The following is a 19,062-nucleotide window of genomic DNA, read 5'->3' as shown; positions in this document are numbered from 1 at the left end:
GCTATAGAACTGAATACCACTTCGTCACATATTTAATGTATTTTTGCCAGAGTGCCTAAGTTTGAGAGTATTTACGAGATTGGTACGGAAGCTAAGGGGGCATCGACATTTTGAGGGGCCGGCATTTATTTCCGAATGCTTTAATATGAAACGTTCTTCCCTGACGCAGGTCTCAGCGATGAGGACGTGGCCGCACAGGCGATACTCTTCTTCTTCGCCGGATTCGAGTCAGTAGCGACGCTGCTGACGTTCTGCAGCTACCTGCTGGCCACGCACGAGGACGTGCAGCAGCGGCTGCAGAGGGAGGTGGACGAGCTGATGCAGAAGAGCGGGGGGCAGCCCAGCTACGAGCAGGTCACGGGCTGCCAGTACCTCGACATGGTGCTCTCTGGTGCGTGCTCCCAAGTTCTTGGATATATGAAAGTTTTTGCCAGAAATGCTCTGCTTAACACTTTTCAGAAAACAAAGAATTTCGCATCCGTCGATACCATGTATTTGTTATTACTGCCCTTGGTAATCACTAGCGTCCCACTGTTGCGCAAAAGCCTCTCCGAATTCCTACCATTGGTCTCTCCTGTCCTCCATAGGTGTTCAGCCCATCTGTCTTCCCCTCCTTCTTTTCCCTTCTATAGGAGTCCATGCTGTCGTTACTCTGCTCCATTTGTCACCCTGTTTGATTGACCTCTCCACTTCCTTTTAACTGTCTGGTTCAGGTCAAGGAGTCTTTCATACCGCTTTTATTTTGCATGAATTTATTTTACGAATCTACCTTTTGCTTTTACACTCGGCCTACTGCTTGCTGTCCCCGTGCGTGTCACTCTGATTTTGTTTTCTATTTGTGTGTAATCCCAAAGTCTTTCATACAATACCACAAGCGCCAGCGTCTTCTCTAAAGCCAGGCTCCAAAACTGATATGAATAACTTTGGTAAAGCTACATCCCGTGTTTGACTCCTCTTTACTCGTTAATTCCCTTGCCTATACTCTGTTCATCATAAGAACAAACGTGATGTGAACATTACGCCATGTATTCTTATGCACTTGCTTGAATCTCATTGGATTTCGTTTCACTTGAAGCGGAAGCCAACCTGGGACCAGTACAGTCCAGTGTGGATTCGTTTTATGCTGTGTTACACGCACATAGGCCGAGCGATAATGCGGCACAATCAGCTTTACCGTCGCATTAAAGTTGGACACCACTCACCAGCCAGAGGTCCAAATAACCTGCAGTGATGTGAGCAGTTGCAGTTCAGACGTAAAAAGAGAAGAGCAGAGAAACAGTTTAGCTTCGAATGTCACTTAACTTTCAAAGAGAATGAAATTATATTCCCAGAAACTCCAGCACTACAGCGCGCTTCTTAGGTGACCAGACGGAAAGCATAAAATGCACTCGTTCTCAACTGCCATAGTATTCTAATTACAAACAAGAGTGATGAAAATTTCCAGCTTAAACATAGGGCAATTTTTCTGAGAGAGCTGTGTTTAATGCAAAAGCATACTGCAGGGATTTCACCGTACTGCCGAATACTGAAGCCATAGAAGTTTTAATTACAGTCAGTCGTCTGACAATCTCTTATCTCCTTCCTTATCCGAACCCGACCATTACGTTTCAGTTCTGGAAGTGTCACCTGCTGCGTTGATAACGAGCCACGAAGCCAACCAGGCGCCGCATTTTCTCTGCTTCTTTTATAAAGAGCCGTTCTATAACCAGCCAGCGTTCGGCATTGACACGTGAAAAAGCTGCGTGCGTCAGTCAGTCAGTTCCAGTACGTCTGGCAGTTTAACAGTCTTGTTACAACTCGGGCCAGATCCCGCAACTTAGCTTCAGATGAGTTCCATTGGGTTCATAATGTAATGGTACAGTATAAAATTTAAGAAATGCAGCATCTGAATGACGTGCACTATGATGTGAAAATGATTGCTTCTCATGTGTCTACGAGTACGATAGTTATCTACCTCTGTGGCATAAAACGCGATGGACACATTCCAAATAAAGAGGATTTGGTTTTTCATTTTTGCCTTAAAAACTGTTACGTTTTCCTAACTTAAGCAACTGTTATGAACAGTCTTTCGTAAAACATCTATAATTAAGAATTTATATTTGAAATGAAAACAGGAATTTCGCGTGCAATATGTAATTGGGAACAAGAAGATGTGCTTTATTCATTAAAAATGGTGATGAGTTTTATAAGTACGAGATGTAGGTGTTTCAAATTGAACGAGGAGAAAATGATACTGGAGATATTTGAAGCAACGAACCATTACCTGGTTACCATTCTACTACGCTACTGACTGCTTTTTCTACGTACGATGTGTGTTTGTGTGTCAACTGTATTACATACAGTCGCTGGGAAATTTTCAAAGCCGATTATCTCAGTAAATTCATGAAAAACATTAAAAACAGCCTATTTCTCGGCGCTTTTTAACCGTTCTCCACACGAGTGTTTCACTGCGGAACAGAAACCAGCCTCAGGCAGTTTTACACCAGGCATTAACAAATCAGAGCACAACGTAGCTGAGGCTATGACTGTATACGATTTTTGAAATAAAAACTACGCAGCTAAAGCTTGATTAAGATAAACGTCAATGGCCGTTATTACATCTGAATATCTGAAAGTTTCATTTAAGGTAACTTAGTAATAAGATATCTAATACATAAGTAGGACCTACTTCCAAGAGCGCAACAACGCCAGTGTACGTGCGCTACGACCAATTATCGCGTTTGTGTTTCTTTACATCGGGTTTATCATTATGATGACAGGATTATAGTTGTTCCTGCACTGTGATGCTGGAATACACATACTTTATTACACTAATACACTGAAGAGACGAAAGTCATGACATAGCGATATCCACATACACAGATGGCAGCACTAACATCGCGTACACAAGCTGTGAAACGGCAGTGGATTGGCGGGACTGTCATTTATTCCCACATGATTCATATGAAAGGATATCCGACGTAATTCTTTCCGAGATCAGTAGTGTGCCGAGAAAACCAAATTTCAGGCGTTACCTCTCACCGCGGACAACGAAGTGGCCGACGACCTTCACTTAACGACCGAGAGCAGCGGCGTTTGCGCATAGATGTCAGTGCTAACAGACAGGTAACACTGCGTGAAGTAACTGCAGAAATCAGTGTGGGGCGTACGACGACCGTGTCTGTTAGGCCAGTGCGGCGAAATTTGTCGTTAATGGGCTGTGGCAGCAGGCGACCGAGGAGAGTGCGTTTTCTTACAGCACGACGGCGCCTCTCCTGGGCTGTTGACCGTATCGGTTGGACCCTAGACGCACGGAAGAGCGTGGCCTGGTCAGGAGAGTCCCAGTTTCTCCTGACGGTAGGCTTCGAGTTCGGCGCAGACCCCACGAAACCGCTGAACCAAGTTGTCAACAAGCCACTCCATAGTGGTGCAGCCCAAGTTTGCATGGAATAGACTGCGTCCTCTGGTCCAAGTGAACCGATCATTGACTGGAAATGGTAATATTTAGCTACTTGAGGACCATTTACAGCCATTCATGGACTTCATGTTCCCAAAAAAGCATGTAATTTTTATGGACGAAAATTCGCCATGGTACCAGGCAAGAGTTGCTCGCGATTGGTCTGAAGAATATTCTACACAGTTCGGGCGAATGATTTGGCCACCCAGACCCCACCAGATGAGTCCCATCCAACATTTATGGGACAAAACTGGGAGGTCAGTTCGAGAAAAAATGCCGTACTGCCAACACGGCTATAGAAGGATCATGGCTCAATATTTCTTCAGGGGACTTCCAACTACTTGTAGAGTCTATGCGACGTCGAGCTGTTCCCCTACGCCGGAAAAGAAGGTGGTCCGACACGATATTAGGAGGTATCCCATGACTTTGTCACCTCAGTTTATAACCTACAGCTATATTTGTTGAGGCTTCTAGTACATTTTTATGGTACAGAGAAGTGAATTCCTTTGTAATACCAAAAAATGGGTAAACATAGTGTTATACGGTCGACGGGACTCTGTTACTTTGCAAGTATCATTTTTAATAGTATTTTCGTGCTCTGACGAGCACCGGCGTAGTATTTAGTTAATTCCTCTGCTATAAGAAGCACTACCTGCAGATGATCAGTTAGAGAAGAGCCATTCCTGAAAAGCACATGTTCTGTGATTGATGTTGTTGTAGATTTACTAAAATACTCTTCTGGATTAGTTTGATTAATAGTTGATAATTCTGCTATGCCAACCAATTGGGTGGTTGTTATTAATTCCAGTTTTGCGCCTTTTCTGTATTTGGTGTACAGGAGTTTCTGAAAGAACAATATTTTTGTCTTTTGTATCTTGTTTAGTACTTTGATGTGGTCAGGTAGTGCAGTATGACCCATTTTCATTATCCTAGATGTTATTCCCCCCGGGTCAGGACTTTCACTGTTCTTTATTTTTTTCACTGCATACTGAATACCTTCACTTGCTATAGGCTTAGGTAATTGCGAACAGACTCAGTTTCTTTCTCACCATTGCAGTAACTAAAAAGACAGATCTTTACTGAATGTTATGGATTCGTTCAAAATGTTACTGTTTCCCTCCATACGTCCCATCCACTCAATTACTGTTTTCGCCTTGCGTATACTCCGAGCTGTTTTGAGCAGCAATTTCATTTTATGGGTTCTACAGCTACGTTTACATTCTTCTGCCATAAAAAGTTTCTTGCACTTGTTGTACTCAACTTATCCAGTTACCTAAACAAAAGCGGCGAAAAAAATAGTCTCACTCTTTTACAGGTGCAAGTCTTCCGATTTCCAGGAAAATCTGCATGGTATTCACTTCTCTTACAGTTTAACTATACAATTCTTTCTTACATTCACAAATGGCACTAACGGACCACTAATAATTCTGGACAAGAACTGTAGAAAACATTCGTGAGCAAACCGTTAAAGAGCAAGCAAAGATACACCGAAGTCTAGGATTTATCTTCGGCGGCCCTCTGTTATTGTATGCAGTAATCACAAACCAGTTTTTTGAATCGCCACTTTAAATGAAATTGTGAATGAAGTCGGCTAGTCAAAGTTTTGCAAACTTTCAGATTCGTTTAAAATATAACATAATTAAAAATCCGATTGTACGGACCAGGAGCAATCACAGAGCAGCAGAGCAAACAAAGTTTGAATCTAAACTTCAGCTTTCGCCCGAAGCGATATAGGCGATATGTTGGAAACCTACTTGGATCTGTCTGGGAAAAGATTTCAACTTTCACCTATCAAATACAAGTCCAACGTCTCAGTCAGTGCACCAACTGACTTTGTCCATTTCAAGGTACGTTTCATATAACTTCAAACATCATTCAGTCAAACATAACAACAAAAAAAAACCTCCTAACAACTATGTACTCTGTCTAAGATTAAAACAAACGAAAACTATTCGCTGCGGATAAGTTTCCCCATACATCACAAGAAATTGGGTATTTCGTGAATGTAATATGTATCGATAATCATTGTTAATAAAGTAATCTAAATCGCCTGATATACATACCTACTTACAACCAAGTTTCGGCTACTGTCATCATCAGAACAAAAGTAATAATTTCTGAAAAATGTTCAGTATCAGTTGCAATAAAAGCTATTCCTAAGCGGGGTCGCATAAACGTCTTTGTAAATAAAGAATTATATTAAGCAATATAGACGGCTTCATTCGGAAAAATCAGATTAATTTAGGAAATTTATTTCAATTATTAATATGTATCTATAATGTTAAGTGACACTATTGTACTTTTGTGGGCGTGACGCCATCCTCATTTACGCATCCGTGTTTTCCGTGAAGCTCTGTAACGCCCTTCGGAGAGGGCTCTAACACTGCTCGGATCTGCTCCCATCCTGATCCACCAAAACCTGCTGGTCTCCTCCTACACTGCTGGGGAAAAAATTGCGCATCCACTCAGAGCTTTCCAACTTACTCTGTCTACATCTACATCTACATCTACATCTACATTTATACTCCACAAGCCACCCAACGGTGTGTGGTGGAGGGCACTTTAGGTGCCACTGTCATTACCTCCCTTTCCTGTTCCAGTCGCGTATGGTTCGTGGGAGGAACGACCGCCGGAAAACCTCTGTGCGTCCTCGGATCTCTGTAATTTTACATTCGTGATCTCCTCGGGAGGTATAAGTAGGGGGAAGCAATATATTCGATACCTCATCCAGAAACGCACCCTCTCGAAACCTGGCGAGCAAGCTACACCGTGATGCAGAGCGCCTCTCTTGCAGAGCCTGCCACTTGAGTTTGTTAAACATCTCCGTAACGCTATCACGCCTACCAAATAACCCTGTGACGAAACGCGCCGCTCTTCTTTGGATCTTCTCTATCTCCTCCGTCAAACCGATCTGGTACGGATCCCACATTGATGAGCAATACTCAAGTATAGGTCGAACGAGTGTTTTGTAAGCTACCTCCTTTGTTGATGGACTACATTTTCTAAGGACTCTCCCAATGAAACCCAACCTGGTACCCGCCTTACAAACAATTAATTTTATACGATCATTTCACTTCAAATCGTTCCGTACGCATACTCCCAGATATTTTACAGAAGCAACTGCTACCAGTTTTTGTTCCGCTATCATATCATCATACAATAAAGTATCCTTCTTTCTATGTATTCGCAATACATTACATTTGTCTATGTTAAGGGTCAATTGCCACTCCCTGCACCAAGTGCGTATCCGCTGCAGATCTTCCTGCATTTCGCTGCAATTTTCTAATGCTGCAACTTCTCTGTATACTACAGCATCATCCGCGAAAAGTCGCATGGAACTTCCGACACTATCTACTTGGTCATTTATATATATTGTGAAAACCAACGGTCCCATAACACTCCCCTGTGGCACGCCAGAGGTTACTTTAACGTCTGTAGACGTCTCTCCATTGAGAACAACATGCTGTGTTCTGTTTGCTAAAAACTCTTCAATCCAGCCACACAGCTGGTCTGATATTCCGTAGGCTCTTACTTTGTTTATCAGGCGACAGTGCGGAACTATATCGAACGCCTTCCGGAAGTCAAGGAAAATGGCATCTACCTGGGAGCCTGTATCTAATATTTTCTGGGTCTCATGAACAAATAAAGCGAGTTGGGTCTCACACGATCGCTGTTTCCGGAGTCCATGTTGATTCCTACAGAGTAGATTCTGGGTTTCCAGAAATGACATGATACGCGAGCAAAGAACATGTTCTAAAATTCTACAACAGATCGATGTCAGAGATATAGACATATAGTTTTGCGCATCTGCTCGACGACCTTTCTTGAAAACTGGAACTACCTGTGCTCTTTTCCAATCGTTTGGAACCTTCCGTTCCTCTAGAGACTTGCGGTACACGGCTGTTAGAATGGGGGCAAGTTCTTTCGCGTACTCTATGTAGAATCGAATTGGTATCCCGTCAGGTCCAGTGGACTTTCCTCTGTTGAGTGATTCCAGTTGCTTTTCTATTCCTTGGACACTTATTTTGATGTCAGCCATTTTCTCGTTCGTGAGAGGATTTAGAGAAGGAACTGCAGTGCGCTCTTCCTCTGTGAAACAGCTTTGGAAAGAGGTGTTTAGTATTTCAGCTTTACGCGTGTCATCCTCTGTTTCAATGCCATTATCATCCCAGAGTGTCTGAATATGATGTTTCGATCCACTTACTGATTTAAGGTAAGACCAAAACCACGGTGGGTTTTTCCCGTCCCTGACAGTTTTACTCGGCACGTACCTGTCTAAAACGCATTTTACAATTGCCTTGAAATTTTTCCATAAACACTCAACATTGTCAGTGTCGGAACAGAAATTTTCATTTTGCTCTGTTAGGTAGTCTGAAATCTGCCTCCTATTACTCCTGCTAAACAGATAAACCTTCCTCCCTTTTTTTATATTCCTATTTACTTCCATATTCAGGGATGCTGCAACGGCCTTACGATCACTGATTACCTGTTCTGCGCTTACAGAGTCGGAAAGCTCGGGTCTGTTTGTTACCAGTAGGTCCAAGATGTTATCTCCACGAGCCGGTTCTCTGTTTAATTGCTCGAGGTAATTTTCGGATAGTGCACTCAGTGTAATGTCACTCGATGCTCTGTCCCTGCCACCCATCCTAAACATCTGAGTGTCCCAGTCTATCTCAAGGCTCGTTATTAGAACATTGCGTAGGAGTACGTGATATGATTACATTTACAGATCAATGGCACGAGCAGTTCCGAGGTACCAGGAATCGACCTATGCTGAAGCACTCGTATCAGTATGGACGACGTTGGCACCCAGTCGATCGTACAGAAGGCGAATACTCTCCTGGGACACTTTATGCAACATCTGCTCTACCTGTTCACGGAGTTCTGTGAGAGCTGCTGTAGCACGAGCCATTTCTCGTCCCATCATAGCCCACACGTGCTCTATTGGAGATCGTCTCGGCCAGGGCAGTTGCTGCACGTCTTGCAGGGCACTTTGAGTTTCACGGGCAGTGCGTAGGCTAGCGTAATAGTGTTGGAACAACTCATCGCCTTCCTGTCGCGAGAACGGCAAAAAAAAAAAAAAAACGAGTTAACAACATTCTGCACGTACCGAGAGCAGGTTAATGTCCGCTCCAGAAACGCCAAAGGTGAACGCCAGTTGTAGCTCATCGCAACCCAAACCTTAGGGCCCGGGGTTGGGTCAGTGTGTCTCGGACGAATGCACTGTACGAGGCAGCCCTCACCAGTCGTACATCGTTCGCCCAAACGACCATCACCATCACTTACACGCCAGCAGAATCTGCTACCATAGCTGAAGATGACGTCGCGCTATTCCATCTCCCAAGTGACCCTCTGACGGCGCCAGTCGAGCCGTGTCCGGCGTTGCTGTGACGCTGCTGGAAGACGCGCTGGAGATGTGCGTGCCCGGAGCCTCACTGCTAATAACCGGTCCACAACAATTCGTGTTGACGCGTCTTGGCTCACAAGTCCCCTTAAGGGGGGCAGGACGTCAAACGGGCCGACTTGGAGCAGGAGAAGCATCTCAGGACATTTTAATTTCCAGTGTCTATACTTTTACAAATAAATTCATTAAACTTTGTCAGCATCACTAGGAAAGATTCAGGATTCACTCATTGCAGTGGAAGTTCGAAAATATAACAAAATAATTTTTTTTTCGTGCGAAATTTCATCATTTTTTCACTTCCTAATGGCTGCATTTGTTGCTATAAGTACACTTTTCTTCATAAGTTAGATTCTTCGATGAATTTTGCACAGCATACATACCATACTCACAGGTGTATAAAACTCCAGAATTTGTTTAATTTATGAAAAAACGAATGAACTGTTATATTTTAAACTTCATGTTTACAAAAAAACACAAATTTTATAGTTAATTGCCTCAATTTTTACCATAGTTTTTAATAGATTTGGAAAATTCTAGAGTTTCATACACTTTTAAATATGGTTTGTATGCTGTGCAAAATTCATCGAAGAATCTCTCTAACTTATGAAGAAATGTCTACCTGTAGTAACAAATGCAGCCATTAGTAAGTGGAAAAAATGATGAAATTTCACACGTAAAAAAAAATTACTTCATTATGTTTTACAACTTTCACTGTTATGAGTATGAATTCTGAATCCTTCCTGATCATGCTGACAAAATTTAATGAATTTATTTGTAAAAGTATCGACTGTGGAAATTAAAATGTCCTGTGGTGCCTCTCCTGCTCCAAGTCGACCAATTTGACGTCCTACCCCGCTTAACTGTGCCGTGGTAGCCGTACGATCTGTCACTGCAGCCCTTACAATACGACTATTCTGGTGCGCGTCTGTACTGCGTGGACATCCAGAACATCGTCTGCGGGTGTGAGAATGTTCACGTGGCCACTGATACCAGCATCTTTGCACATCTGACGCAGCACGTACAATCCGTGTGGCAATTTTCTGAAAGGATCATGCCGCCACTCGGAAGGTCTCAGTTTGACCCCTTTCAAACTCGCTCGGTTGGCTGTAGGAAGGGTGAGTTCGTCCCCGCGGCACGGTTTCCCGCTTGCTTCAAACACTTGCCCCACACTGAGCTTGTGGCTGTGAGCTCTCCCTATTAAAGGACAGTCACAGACGGCGCTCTGGTAGCTACGCCACTACGCCATCTGTTGGCGGACGACATTGAAACCATTTTCGGTACATCTACTATCCCCCAGGTAGCATAGGGTGTCATCAGATAAAAATTTTCATCGGTTTTCCAGGTGTACTAATTATTTTTTTCCGACGGTGTATTAACAATGATATCGACAGGACGTCTAACCCAAAACTTCCCTCGTTCTTCGTACGTTGACAGTGAATTATCGAGAAATTTACCTTTTTCCACCACACTTTAAGTTGTGTTTTCTACAATTAACAGACTTCCTTTTACGTCCACAGAAACACTGAGGATATACGTGCCCGGCACAGCCTTGGACCGGGTGTGCGTGCGCTCCTACCAGCTGCCAGCAGCAGACGGCGGTCCTGGTGTCTGGCTGCACCCTGGTGACGTCATCTGGGTGCCTGTGCACGCCATCCACCGCGACCCCAAGTACTTTCCCGAGCCTGAGCGTTTCGACCCGGAGAGGTTCAGTCCAGAGAACAAGCACCTCATCAAGCCATTCACTTACTTTCCGTTCGGGTCTGGACCTCGCATCTGTATTGGTAAGGAATCTGCAGTATAATTACCTTTTTAATATTTTTATCATGTTACTTGCCGTCATGGCCGAAAACGAAGTCGCATTACCGCGACGATATGACACGACGGCGGTAGCCGGCGCAAATCATACTGACGCTGAAGATTTAGCCTCCGGATTTGGCCAAGAGGAGCAGAAGTAGTAACCTGAACATTTACACCGTGTTTCAAAATGCTCTTTACAACTTTGATGACGTATGTTTCAGAAAGGGGGATAGATATAAAGATATGGTTTCCGGCATATTGTCCACACACACATAAAATTTTGTTTGTTTTTTGTTTCTGCAGCACAGTTATTGAGGAGAATGGTCACACCCCATCAGATGGTACAGTGTCAGGAGTATTTGATAGAGACCAAACCTGACACCCACGCTCAGCGGAAATTCCGGAAGCACATCACCATCACTTCCGACCATAAAACAGTGGTACTCGAGGTTGAAGGAAGCCGGAAGTGGCGTGGAAAAGATGAGTTTTGGGCGTGCCAAGGGCGAGTAAAGCAGATGTGGCGCGGGAGCAACAGGCATTTATCTGCAGCCCAACCAAGTCAGTCTGTCAATTATCTCAACAGTTGCAGCTACGGCCAACCACGGTGCGCCACACAAGGGGCTGGACCTTCATGCCTACAAGTTGCAGCTGCTGCCTGCGCTTCAACCTGATGGCAGGCCAAAGCGCAAAGCGTTTGAAACTGGGATGCCGAGTCGCATCGACAACGACCCAGACTATCTGAGAAAGATTATGCTCTCGGAACAAGCTTGCTTTCATGTGTCCAGGATGGTCAGCTGACACAGTTTGAAGATGTGGGACTATGAAATCGCACTTTACGTGAAAACTGTGCTCGACAGTCCAAAGGTAAACTCCCCCGTCGGATGTTCGAGTCCTCCCTCGGGCATGGGTGTGTGTGTTGTGGTTACCGTAAGTTAGTTTCAGTTACATTAAGTACTGTATAAGCGTAGGAACCGTTGACGTCAGCAGTTTCGTCCCACAGGATCTTATCACAATTTTCCAAAGTTTCCAAAGGTAACCGTGTGGTGTGATCTGCTTCACAGTCCTGTGATGGGACCATTTTTCTTTGCAGATGCGTCAGTAACCGCGACTGAACACGTTGGAACAGTTTAGATTTTCACAGGTCGAAGAACTGCATCCTGATCCCGTGCTGCAGCGAGATGGTGCCCCTTCTCACTAGGGCTCCATCGTTAGGAAGGCTTTCAACACATTTCCGTGTCGCTGGTTTGGCAGAGGAGGGCCCATGGCCTCCAGATACAAAGACATTAGATTTTTTTTTCCTTTGTGGCTTTGTGGGGGATGCTGTCTACCAGATCGCGGTGCAGGACCTCCTGGATCTGCAAGCTTGCATCAGAACGGCAACGACACACCTTAATGACATGCTAGCCTGGCCATGGGAGGGACTAGAGTATCGGCTAGATTTCTTGCGTACCATAGATGGCGCACGTGTTGGACTCTGTTATAGGGCCACTAAATCTTTCGGTGGGTGTCAACTTTATGCTGCATTACGCCACGCTGTGTGGCCGCACGGTTTGAGGCGCAATGTCAAGGATTGCGCGGCCTCTCCCTTCGGAGGTTCGGGTCCTCGGTCGGGCATGGGTGTGCGTGTTGTCCTTAGCATATGTTAGTTTAAGTAGTGCGTAAGTGTAGGGACCGATGACGTCAGAAGTTTGGTCTCTTAGCAATTCACACACGTCTGAACATTTTATGCTGCAATACGCACCTTTCTACTTATCCCCATTTCTGAAATAACAAAAAAGGCGTAAAGATGATTTTGGAACACCCTAACTTTTCGATAAATGTATGATGCACCATCCCCATGGACCAACTACAAACCTCTTCTCAGTGTTTACAGGCCCAATTGACGGAGACTACATAGGATGGAGGATAGTCTGCCGCTTAGGGTGGTTTACATTTGCGACACCTGTCACGATTTTCGGCAAGATTTTATACCAAGTAATAGTTGCTCCTATCTGCAAGGTAAACCGCACTGATGAACTAACTGTGGAAGATTACTGCAAATACTAACGATATAAGAGATATAAAAATTACAGGATGAACAATTATCAAACAAAAGTACAACTATTGTTTTCGTAACCCCATTGCTGGTGACTTTCCGATTTCCATTCATACAGTGGCTGTAAATAAATACTTAATTTCCTCTGTGAATAGCTTACGCAGTAATTTTGACTTCGACTTCGAGAGTACTTCATGCAAATGAAACAGAGAAATACAAATAGGAATTAGACTCTTTTTTGAATAACTAACATACAATTAATACTTCATATCAACGGACACACTGGCAAAACCGTCAACGGCTAACGCTAGCACCTAGATACCGCTTCCTATCTTAGCGCACGAACTGCCTAAGAGATTTTATGACAACAGGTTTAACGTTTGACGAACGTGTTTCTTTACAGTAGGTTATTGTTAGGTTTACTTATCAACACTGATTTTTCAGGGAATTTATGTAGATAGAATATGTATTTGACATTTACAACACTGGTGACGAACTCTTATCCTTGCCTCCATTTATAACCAATAAGACAAGCTACAATTCGCACGGGTGACGTCTTTTCTCTACGCTTCTTATAGCACCCACCGAGGCAGCATTAGCCAGATGATTGTAGTTTTACCAAATTTAGCACACATCTGTAGAAGTCTGCAGGAAATTTTGAGTTCGTACTGTTACCGAGCGTGTACTCGTTCATATCACGATGTATTCTGCTGTATATCGCTTTCACCAGGAACTTTCTTATAATGGTTTGTTAAGTGTTAAGTAGTAAGGAACTCTTTTCGTTACTATATACAGCGAACAAAATGAGCAGATGCAAATGAGAACTTCCTCTCTGACAACGTTCACGTGAACCAGCTATCTAGCCACACACACACAGACACACACACACACACACACACGCACACACCATTCTTCATTTAATTTTGTGGTAGTGCTATACTGTTCCTCCTATTGGAATGCCGAGACCTCCATCATTAGAATTTTGTTTTCATACATTCTGTAGTTTTTGATAATGTTGGAACTAGAACACACATATTCTCGGCAGCATAATTGACTCATCTTGTACTCTTCCTTTCTACAACAACGTCTCGACTTTCTACATGCTATTTCCATACAAGCTGCGTCCTTTAATTCAGTGAATATTCACCTTGTACGTGTGTCTCCCTAGTGCAAAACCATTCTAACTTAGTCTAAGTTTGTAAGTTGTATTACAAATTAACGACCATGTTATATTTATTTTAAAAATTGTGTCGCCTGTAATGGCCTGTATTTACTTTGTAGTTTATGAACATTCACAACCTTCGTCTATGCAGTTGTTCAGTATAGCAAGATAAACCTACAAATTATTGTAAAAGTGTGGCACGCAAGGGTTGATTTACACATTTCACGCTTAATGCCTCATGCCATGATCAAATATTTCGAACAGTTTCTAGCATCCATATAACGCAAAGTTTAAATCCTTACCTTATGATGGCCTAATAAATCGAAAACGTTTTAGTAACAATCAAATATTCGTGTAAAAATACGCAAGTTGTTTGCTTTTAATTCTTGAGTGTGCAATGGTTCTACTAACAGGGGAGACTCTCCATCGCTCCCCTGTCAGAGTTCATGGTAAGATGGGCAACTGGATAGCCCGACAAAAACTGAACACAGATCAAGCATGAAAACAGGAAGAAGGTGTACTGAAGTGCGAAAAATAAAAAGCAAAATAGAAACAGTGAACAGCCCAAGAACGAGGAGTTTAATAAATAGTAGCGTGAGATCAGCAATGGTATTGGACTACCGTGCGGGCCAGCTGTGTTCAAAGCTGCCTCGTGCTTTTTTTTTTTTTACAACATTACGAACTGTCGTCTGGTCATTGGAATGTTTATTCTCTTTCTGTAGTCTCTGCAGTGTCATACTATACACTGGTTATAGAATATGAATCATGTAGTAAGAATTCGTTGCCGTCGCAAGTAAATGTTGTGAACAATGGGAGCAGACCACATAGATGTCTCACAGAAATGAAAACAACGAGTAAACGGGTGTGAACTATGTTACAACAAAGGAACTCATGGGTCAAGACTTCCAAAACGAAAAGGAACGTCGAAAACGTTAAAGACATATGTTTTGACAGAGCACAGACAAAATGTGTGATTGTGAAACTGTTGCGTTCATTTGTTGCAGCTTATGTGACAAGCTATTATGTTTTCATCATTTCCTAGGGACTGAGCACATTCACATTCATACGAACACCTGTGTCGCACAAGGAGGCATATCTCACTCACTTACCAGTCGTACAAATTAGGTGCGTCGATAAGAGATTCCTGTGGTATCGATAGTAACGGTGCCACATAGTTTCAAAGGTTGGCACTACCACGAGACACCGACGGCAGAGCCCTCTAGCTGGTGCTGTGCAGCTCTACGAGCTCCGCTACAGATTCTGCCCCATTTCATCAGGTGCAGACAACCAGGAGACTTCGCTTCAGCTTTGCTCTACATACAACGGGTCCAAGACTTCGCATCTGTACAAAGTTATGTATTCTTTCTTGCAGCAGTAAACCATTTGTACTCACGGCAGTACCGACGTAATTTTCCTGTTCCTGTTCCTTACCCACGCGCCGCCTCCCAGGCGGGATACAAAAATCCCTGTCACATGACAAACATACTGTCACTAGTGCTGTGGCTGACACAGCAGTAAGTCTGATTAGCTCAGTGGTAACGTATTTAGTTCCCCCGCAACGGGCACGGGTTCGATTCCTGGTCGCGTTGGAGATTTTCTCCGCTCGTGGACGGGCTGATGTGTTATCCTCATCACCGGCACGGAAGTCGTCCAATGTGGCGCCGACTGAAATAAGACCTGTACTTGGCGGCCGAACCCGAATGGGACCTCCTGGCCAACAACGCCATACGATCATTTCGTTTATTTTTTGATACAGCAGACTTGTTTTCCGGTGGACGATTCGGTTGACTTGTCACCTTGTCGTCAAATGTTTGCGGTTCCCATTCAAAAGCCTTTCGGTTGCTAAAAGAGTAGTTGGGCAGAATCAACTATCATTATAGGTCCCTACCTTACACCTCGCCCTTGCAAACTGACGTTACAGCATGTCACGGACACAAATTGGAATAAAGGGCACAGCGAAAAAGGGAAAAAGCAAATTGCCACAAGGGCGGTTTCAACACGGCTATAGCGCGTTGCAGTCCAACACCGCAACCACTTAACAACGTCGCTCTTTCTCTACCCGACTGCTCTATATTGCACTTCTTGCTCTTCGACCGTTCACAGTTTCTGTTTTGCTTTTTTTTCCAGAGTCCAGTACACTTTCTTCAGCTTCTGACAGGCTGTCCGCTGGGCCCTCTTACCACTAAATCTGAGGGCGATGCGACGGGGAGAGCTTCCCTTGTACGAAGTGAAGGAAGAAGCAATTAACATGATCATGTGTTTACCTCAGAGTTCTCTTGTTTCAGGCCAGAGGTTCGCGCTGATGGAAGCGAAGGTGGTGCTGGTGCACCTGGTGTCCAGGTTCAGCCTCCAGGTGGTCGAGAAGACGCCGGTGCCGCTCAAGATCCAGCCCAGCAGCGTCACCCTCTCTATCCAGGGGGGCGCCTGGCTCGGCGTACGGCGCAGGGCGGCTCTGTAGGAGACAAAGCAGTCGTAGGCGCCGCTGTTGAGTCTGTCACTTGCCAAATCTATCACGCCGAAAGATAATGTAATCCGTTTGCATCTGCAGCAAGCTGTACAACGCAAATACAAACCCGCTCGGGATCGATATACTTGATAACCAACCGTTAGGCAACAAGGCAAAGACATCTAAGTCTTCCACTCACCTAACCCATAACAGATTTTACGTTTTCGTTGTTCCGTATCATATCGCTTCTTAGAACTACTCCCAAATATTTAAACAATGTATCATCTACAATATGTTCGCCACTAATCTTGTAGTCAAATACTGTGGGATTCTTTCTCTCTGCTACAGGCATTATGTTGCATTATTAAGACACATTTTAGAGAGTTACCATTCATTATTCCTAGCGTTCAGTATTGACAGAGTCTACCCAAATACATTGTCCATCACACTAAAACGGTCCTAACTTCTCCTTGGTACTGATTTTCGGTTAAGACAGTCTATGAAAAGTTGCAGCCACTCTCGCTCGGCTGTGTGATCTGTAACGATATCCACAATGTCCTACAAGCAAATACTCAGCTAATACCTTCCCTCACCTTGTCAATTAACTTGTAAGATTTCAAAGAGCCTTCTTGTACGTAACACGTAAAGTTTCTGTAATAAGACGTTCACCAAAATACCTCGTGAAATGTTGTGCTTAAAACGTCACACACCTGTTCATGTAATCCAACTCTTAAGCAGACTGCTTCTGTCCCGAACTAGCCTAATATTTCTAATCATCTGTTAGGTCTACGTCTGTCTCTAAGAATGACTGGCTGAGATACCAGATATGGAACACATACACATTTCAATCACACACAATATAAATACATGTTAGTGGGACACAAAAACAGATAAAATACTATTTAGCAAGAGCTACTGTAACGATAAACAACTCTGAAAACGTATGTAGGCAGTGCCAGTTCGTTATACGGAAATGTCCTTTCAACAAAGTAAATAATTTGGTGGGTATGGACTTATTAATGCTGGCAATTTAGATCTTTTAAATTTCAGAATATCTTTGGTGAGAAATTTTAATTACTGATACAGTAACAAACAAACAAATAAATGATCCCAGATTGCAATAAAGCTAATGTCAGCATTAGAGAATAGCCGTACTTAACTGATCGTAAACGCTTAGGCATAAAAATTACCTTAACACACTTCTTTATGAGCCAACTAGGTAAAATTCTGGCATTTGAAATAGCCTTTTACTACAGAGAAGTTTAATCTGAGGTGTTATTCGACAAGAACTGTTGAACGCTAAACTGGGAACGGACTTGAATTTACTAATACACTTCAGAATTTACTAATGCACTTCAGTAATGTTAATCGATGGGAATCATACTGACGGCTCGCAGTAATGCAATGTCGGTTGACAATCGGCAATACGATTAGAGACATGTGCGTACACCTGCTTCATACCTGAGACGACTTCTGTAGGATCTGTGACGTCGATGCTACGTTACCTCGTTGTTCGCTGTCCCACCGATATACTCCATACAAAACTTTTGTGTTTCAGGACGGGACAGGCCAATCGAGTAAATTCGATATTAAGAACACAGTAGTGGACGGCTGGCCATTACGTGCAGCCTGAATGTTTATTTTTCAGAAGGCCAGAATTAAATTGTTTAGGATCTCATCGCTGACATAAATTTGAGAAACAGTTGTGAGCATGAAGAACCTGATAATACACAGTTCACCGCCTGAAATGACGCCATTCCATCTCACTCGTACTGCTAATCGTAAAATCGTAAAATACTATCACTCACTGCCGCTCGTCAACTGTCTCTCTGCGGCACTCTCCACAGATATTAATCTTCCAAGCGGGCCGAAGCTTCTCGAATTACAACGAAATTAACTATTATATGGGAACAAAATTACATTATAAATAACAATATTAGTTCTAAATAATACTTTACGTCGCATCTGTGTATATAAAATCATTATAATCCAATACAAGCAACGTTGAAACACAAAACTACGGAAAAAAATTACATACAGACTTCATTAATGTTCCAGAACGACAAAGATCAGTAGCATTAGCTGCAACATATAACGACGTAAGCCAAGTAAGTCCTTTACAACTCTCTCAACGTGTTACCTCTAACATTTTTTAAATAAAATGGTAGTGGTAAACAAGATCAAGTCAGATAGATAACAAAAAGAAATTAAAAGCGCTATTCATAATGGTTTAGGACTGCCTTCCTTGCTGCAATATCTTCACATACAGAATGAGAAAGGAGATAAAGTTTAGTTAGACGTAATTTTTACAGGCCAACTGCTTTTGCGCGTATGCTAATAACTATTGCTAAGAATTTGTATTTTCCTTTCTATAACATATGCTCTGCTGTTTAGCAATAAAGTATATTTTGTTCGTAATTAACAAGTGTCTGCTTGTGACACGCCCATCACATCTCTGACTGGTTATTTGTCTCCCTGCATCTTAGCACAACACTATGAGCACTTCCAGAGTTCCTGTGTTCAAACAGTGCTCAAAGGAAAGTTCCTTATCGAGCAGTTTACGGCTTTTGTCGTGTGTGCAATGAGCCATCATCCTGATGCGTTTACTCAGTGATGTAAATTAGACATGGAAGTACCTGGAATGCTTTCAAAATGTCAGCTGTGTTTTTCAGACTACAGAGAACTAATTTTACGTGTGGTAATTATAAAACTTTAATTCGTTATAGATGTGGAAAAGTCTGACTGTGATGACAAAACTTTTCGGAAATAGCTCTAGCTAGTC

General features: G+C 43.1%; 1 protein-coding gene across 1 annotated transcript in view; it reads left to right on the top strand.

The window, feature by feature from the left end:
• The window catches only part of LOC124777931 (cytochrome P450 9e2-like), a 102,344-nt gene extending 83,646 nt beyond the window's left edge, over positions 1-18,698 (top strand). The window contains exons 10-12 of the mRNA XM_047253481.1: positions 170-391; positions 10,358-10,621; positions 16,120-18,698. Coding sequence (XP_047109437.1) covers positions 170-391; positions 10,358-10,621; positions 16,120-16,292 — 659 coding nt within the window. The 3' untranslated portion in view covers positions 16,293-18,698. The remainder of the gene's footprint in view (positions 1-169; positions 392-10,357; positions 10,622-16,119) is intronic.
• The last annotated feature ends 364 nt before the right edge of the window (positions 18,699-19,062 follow it).

The sequence above is a fragment of the Schistocerca piceifrons genome, chromosome 2 (assembly GCF_021461385.2).
Source record: "Schistocerca piceifrons isolate TAMUIC-IGC-003096 chromosome 2, iqSchPice1.1, whole genome shotgun sequence".
Taxonomy (NCBI): domain Eukaryota; kingdom Metazoa; phylum Arthropoda; class Insecta; order Orthoptera; family Acrididae; genus Schistocerca; species Schistocerca piceifrons.
The sequence above is the reverse complement of the archived record's forward strand: the minus strand, read 5'-3'. Positions and strand labels throughout refer to the sequence as shown.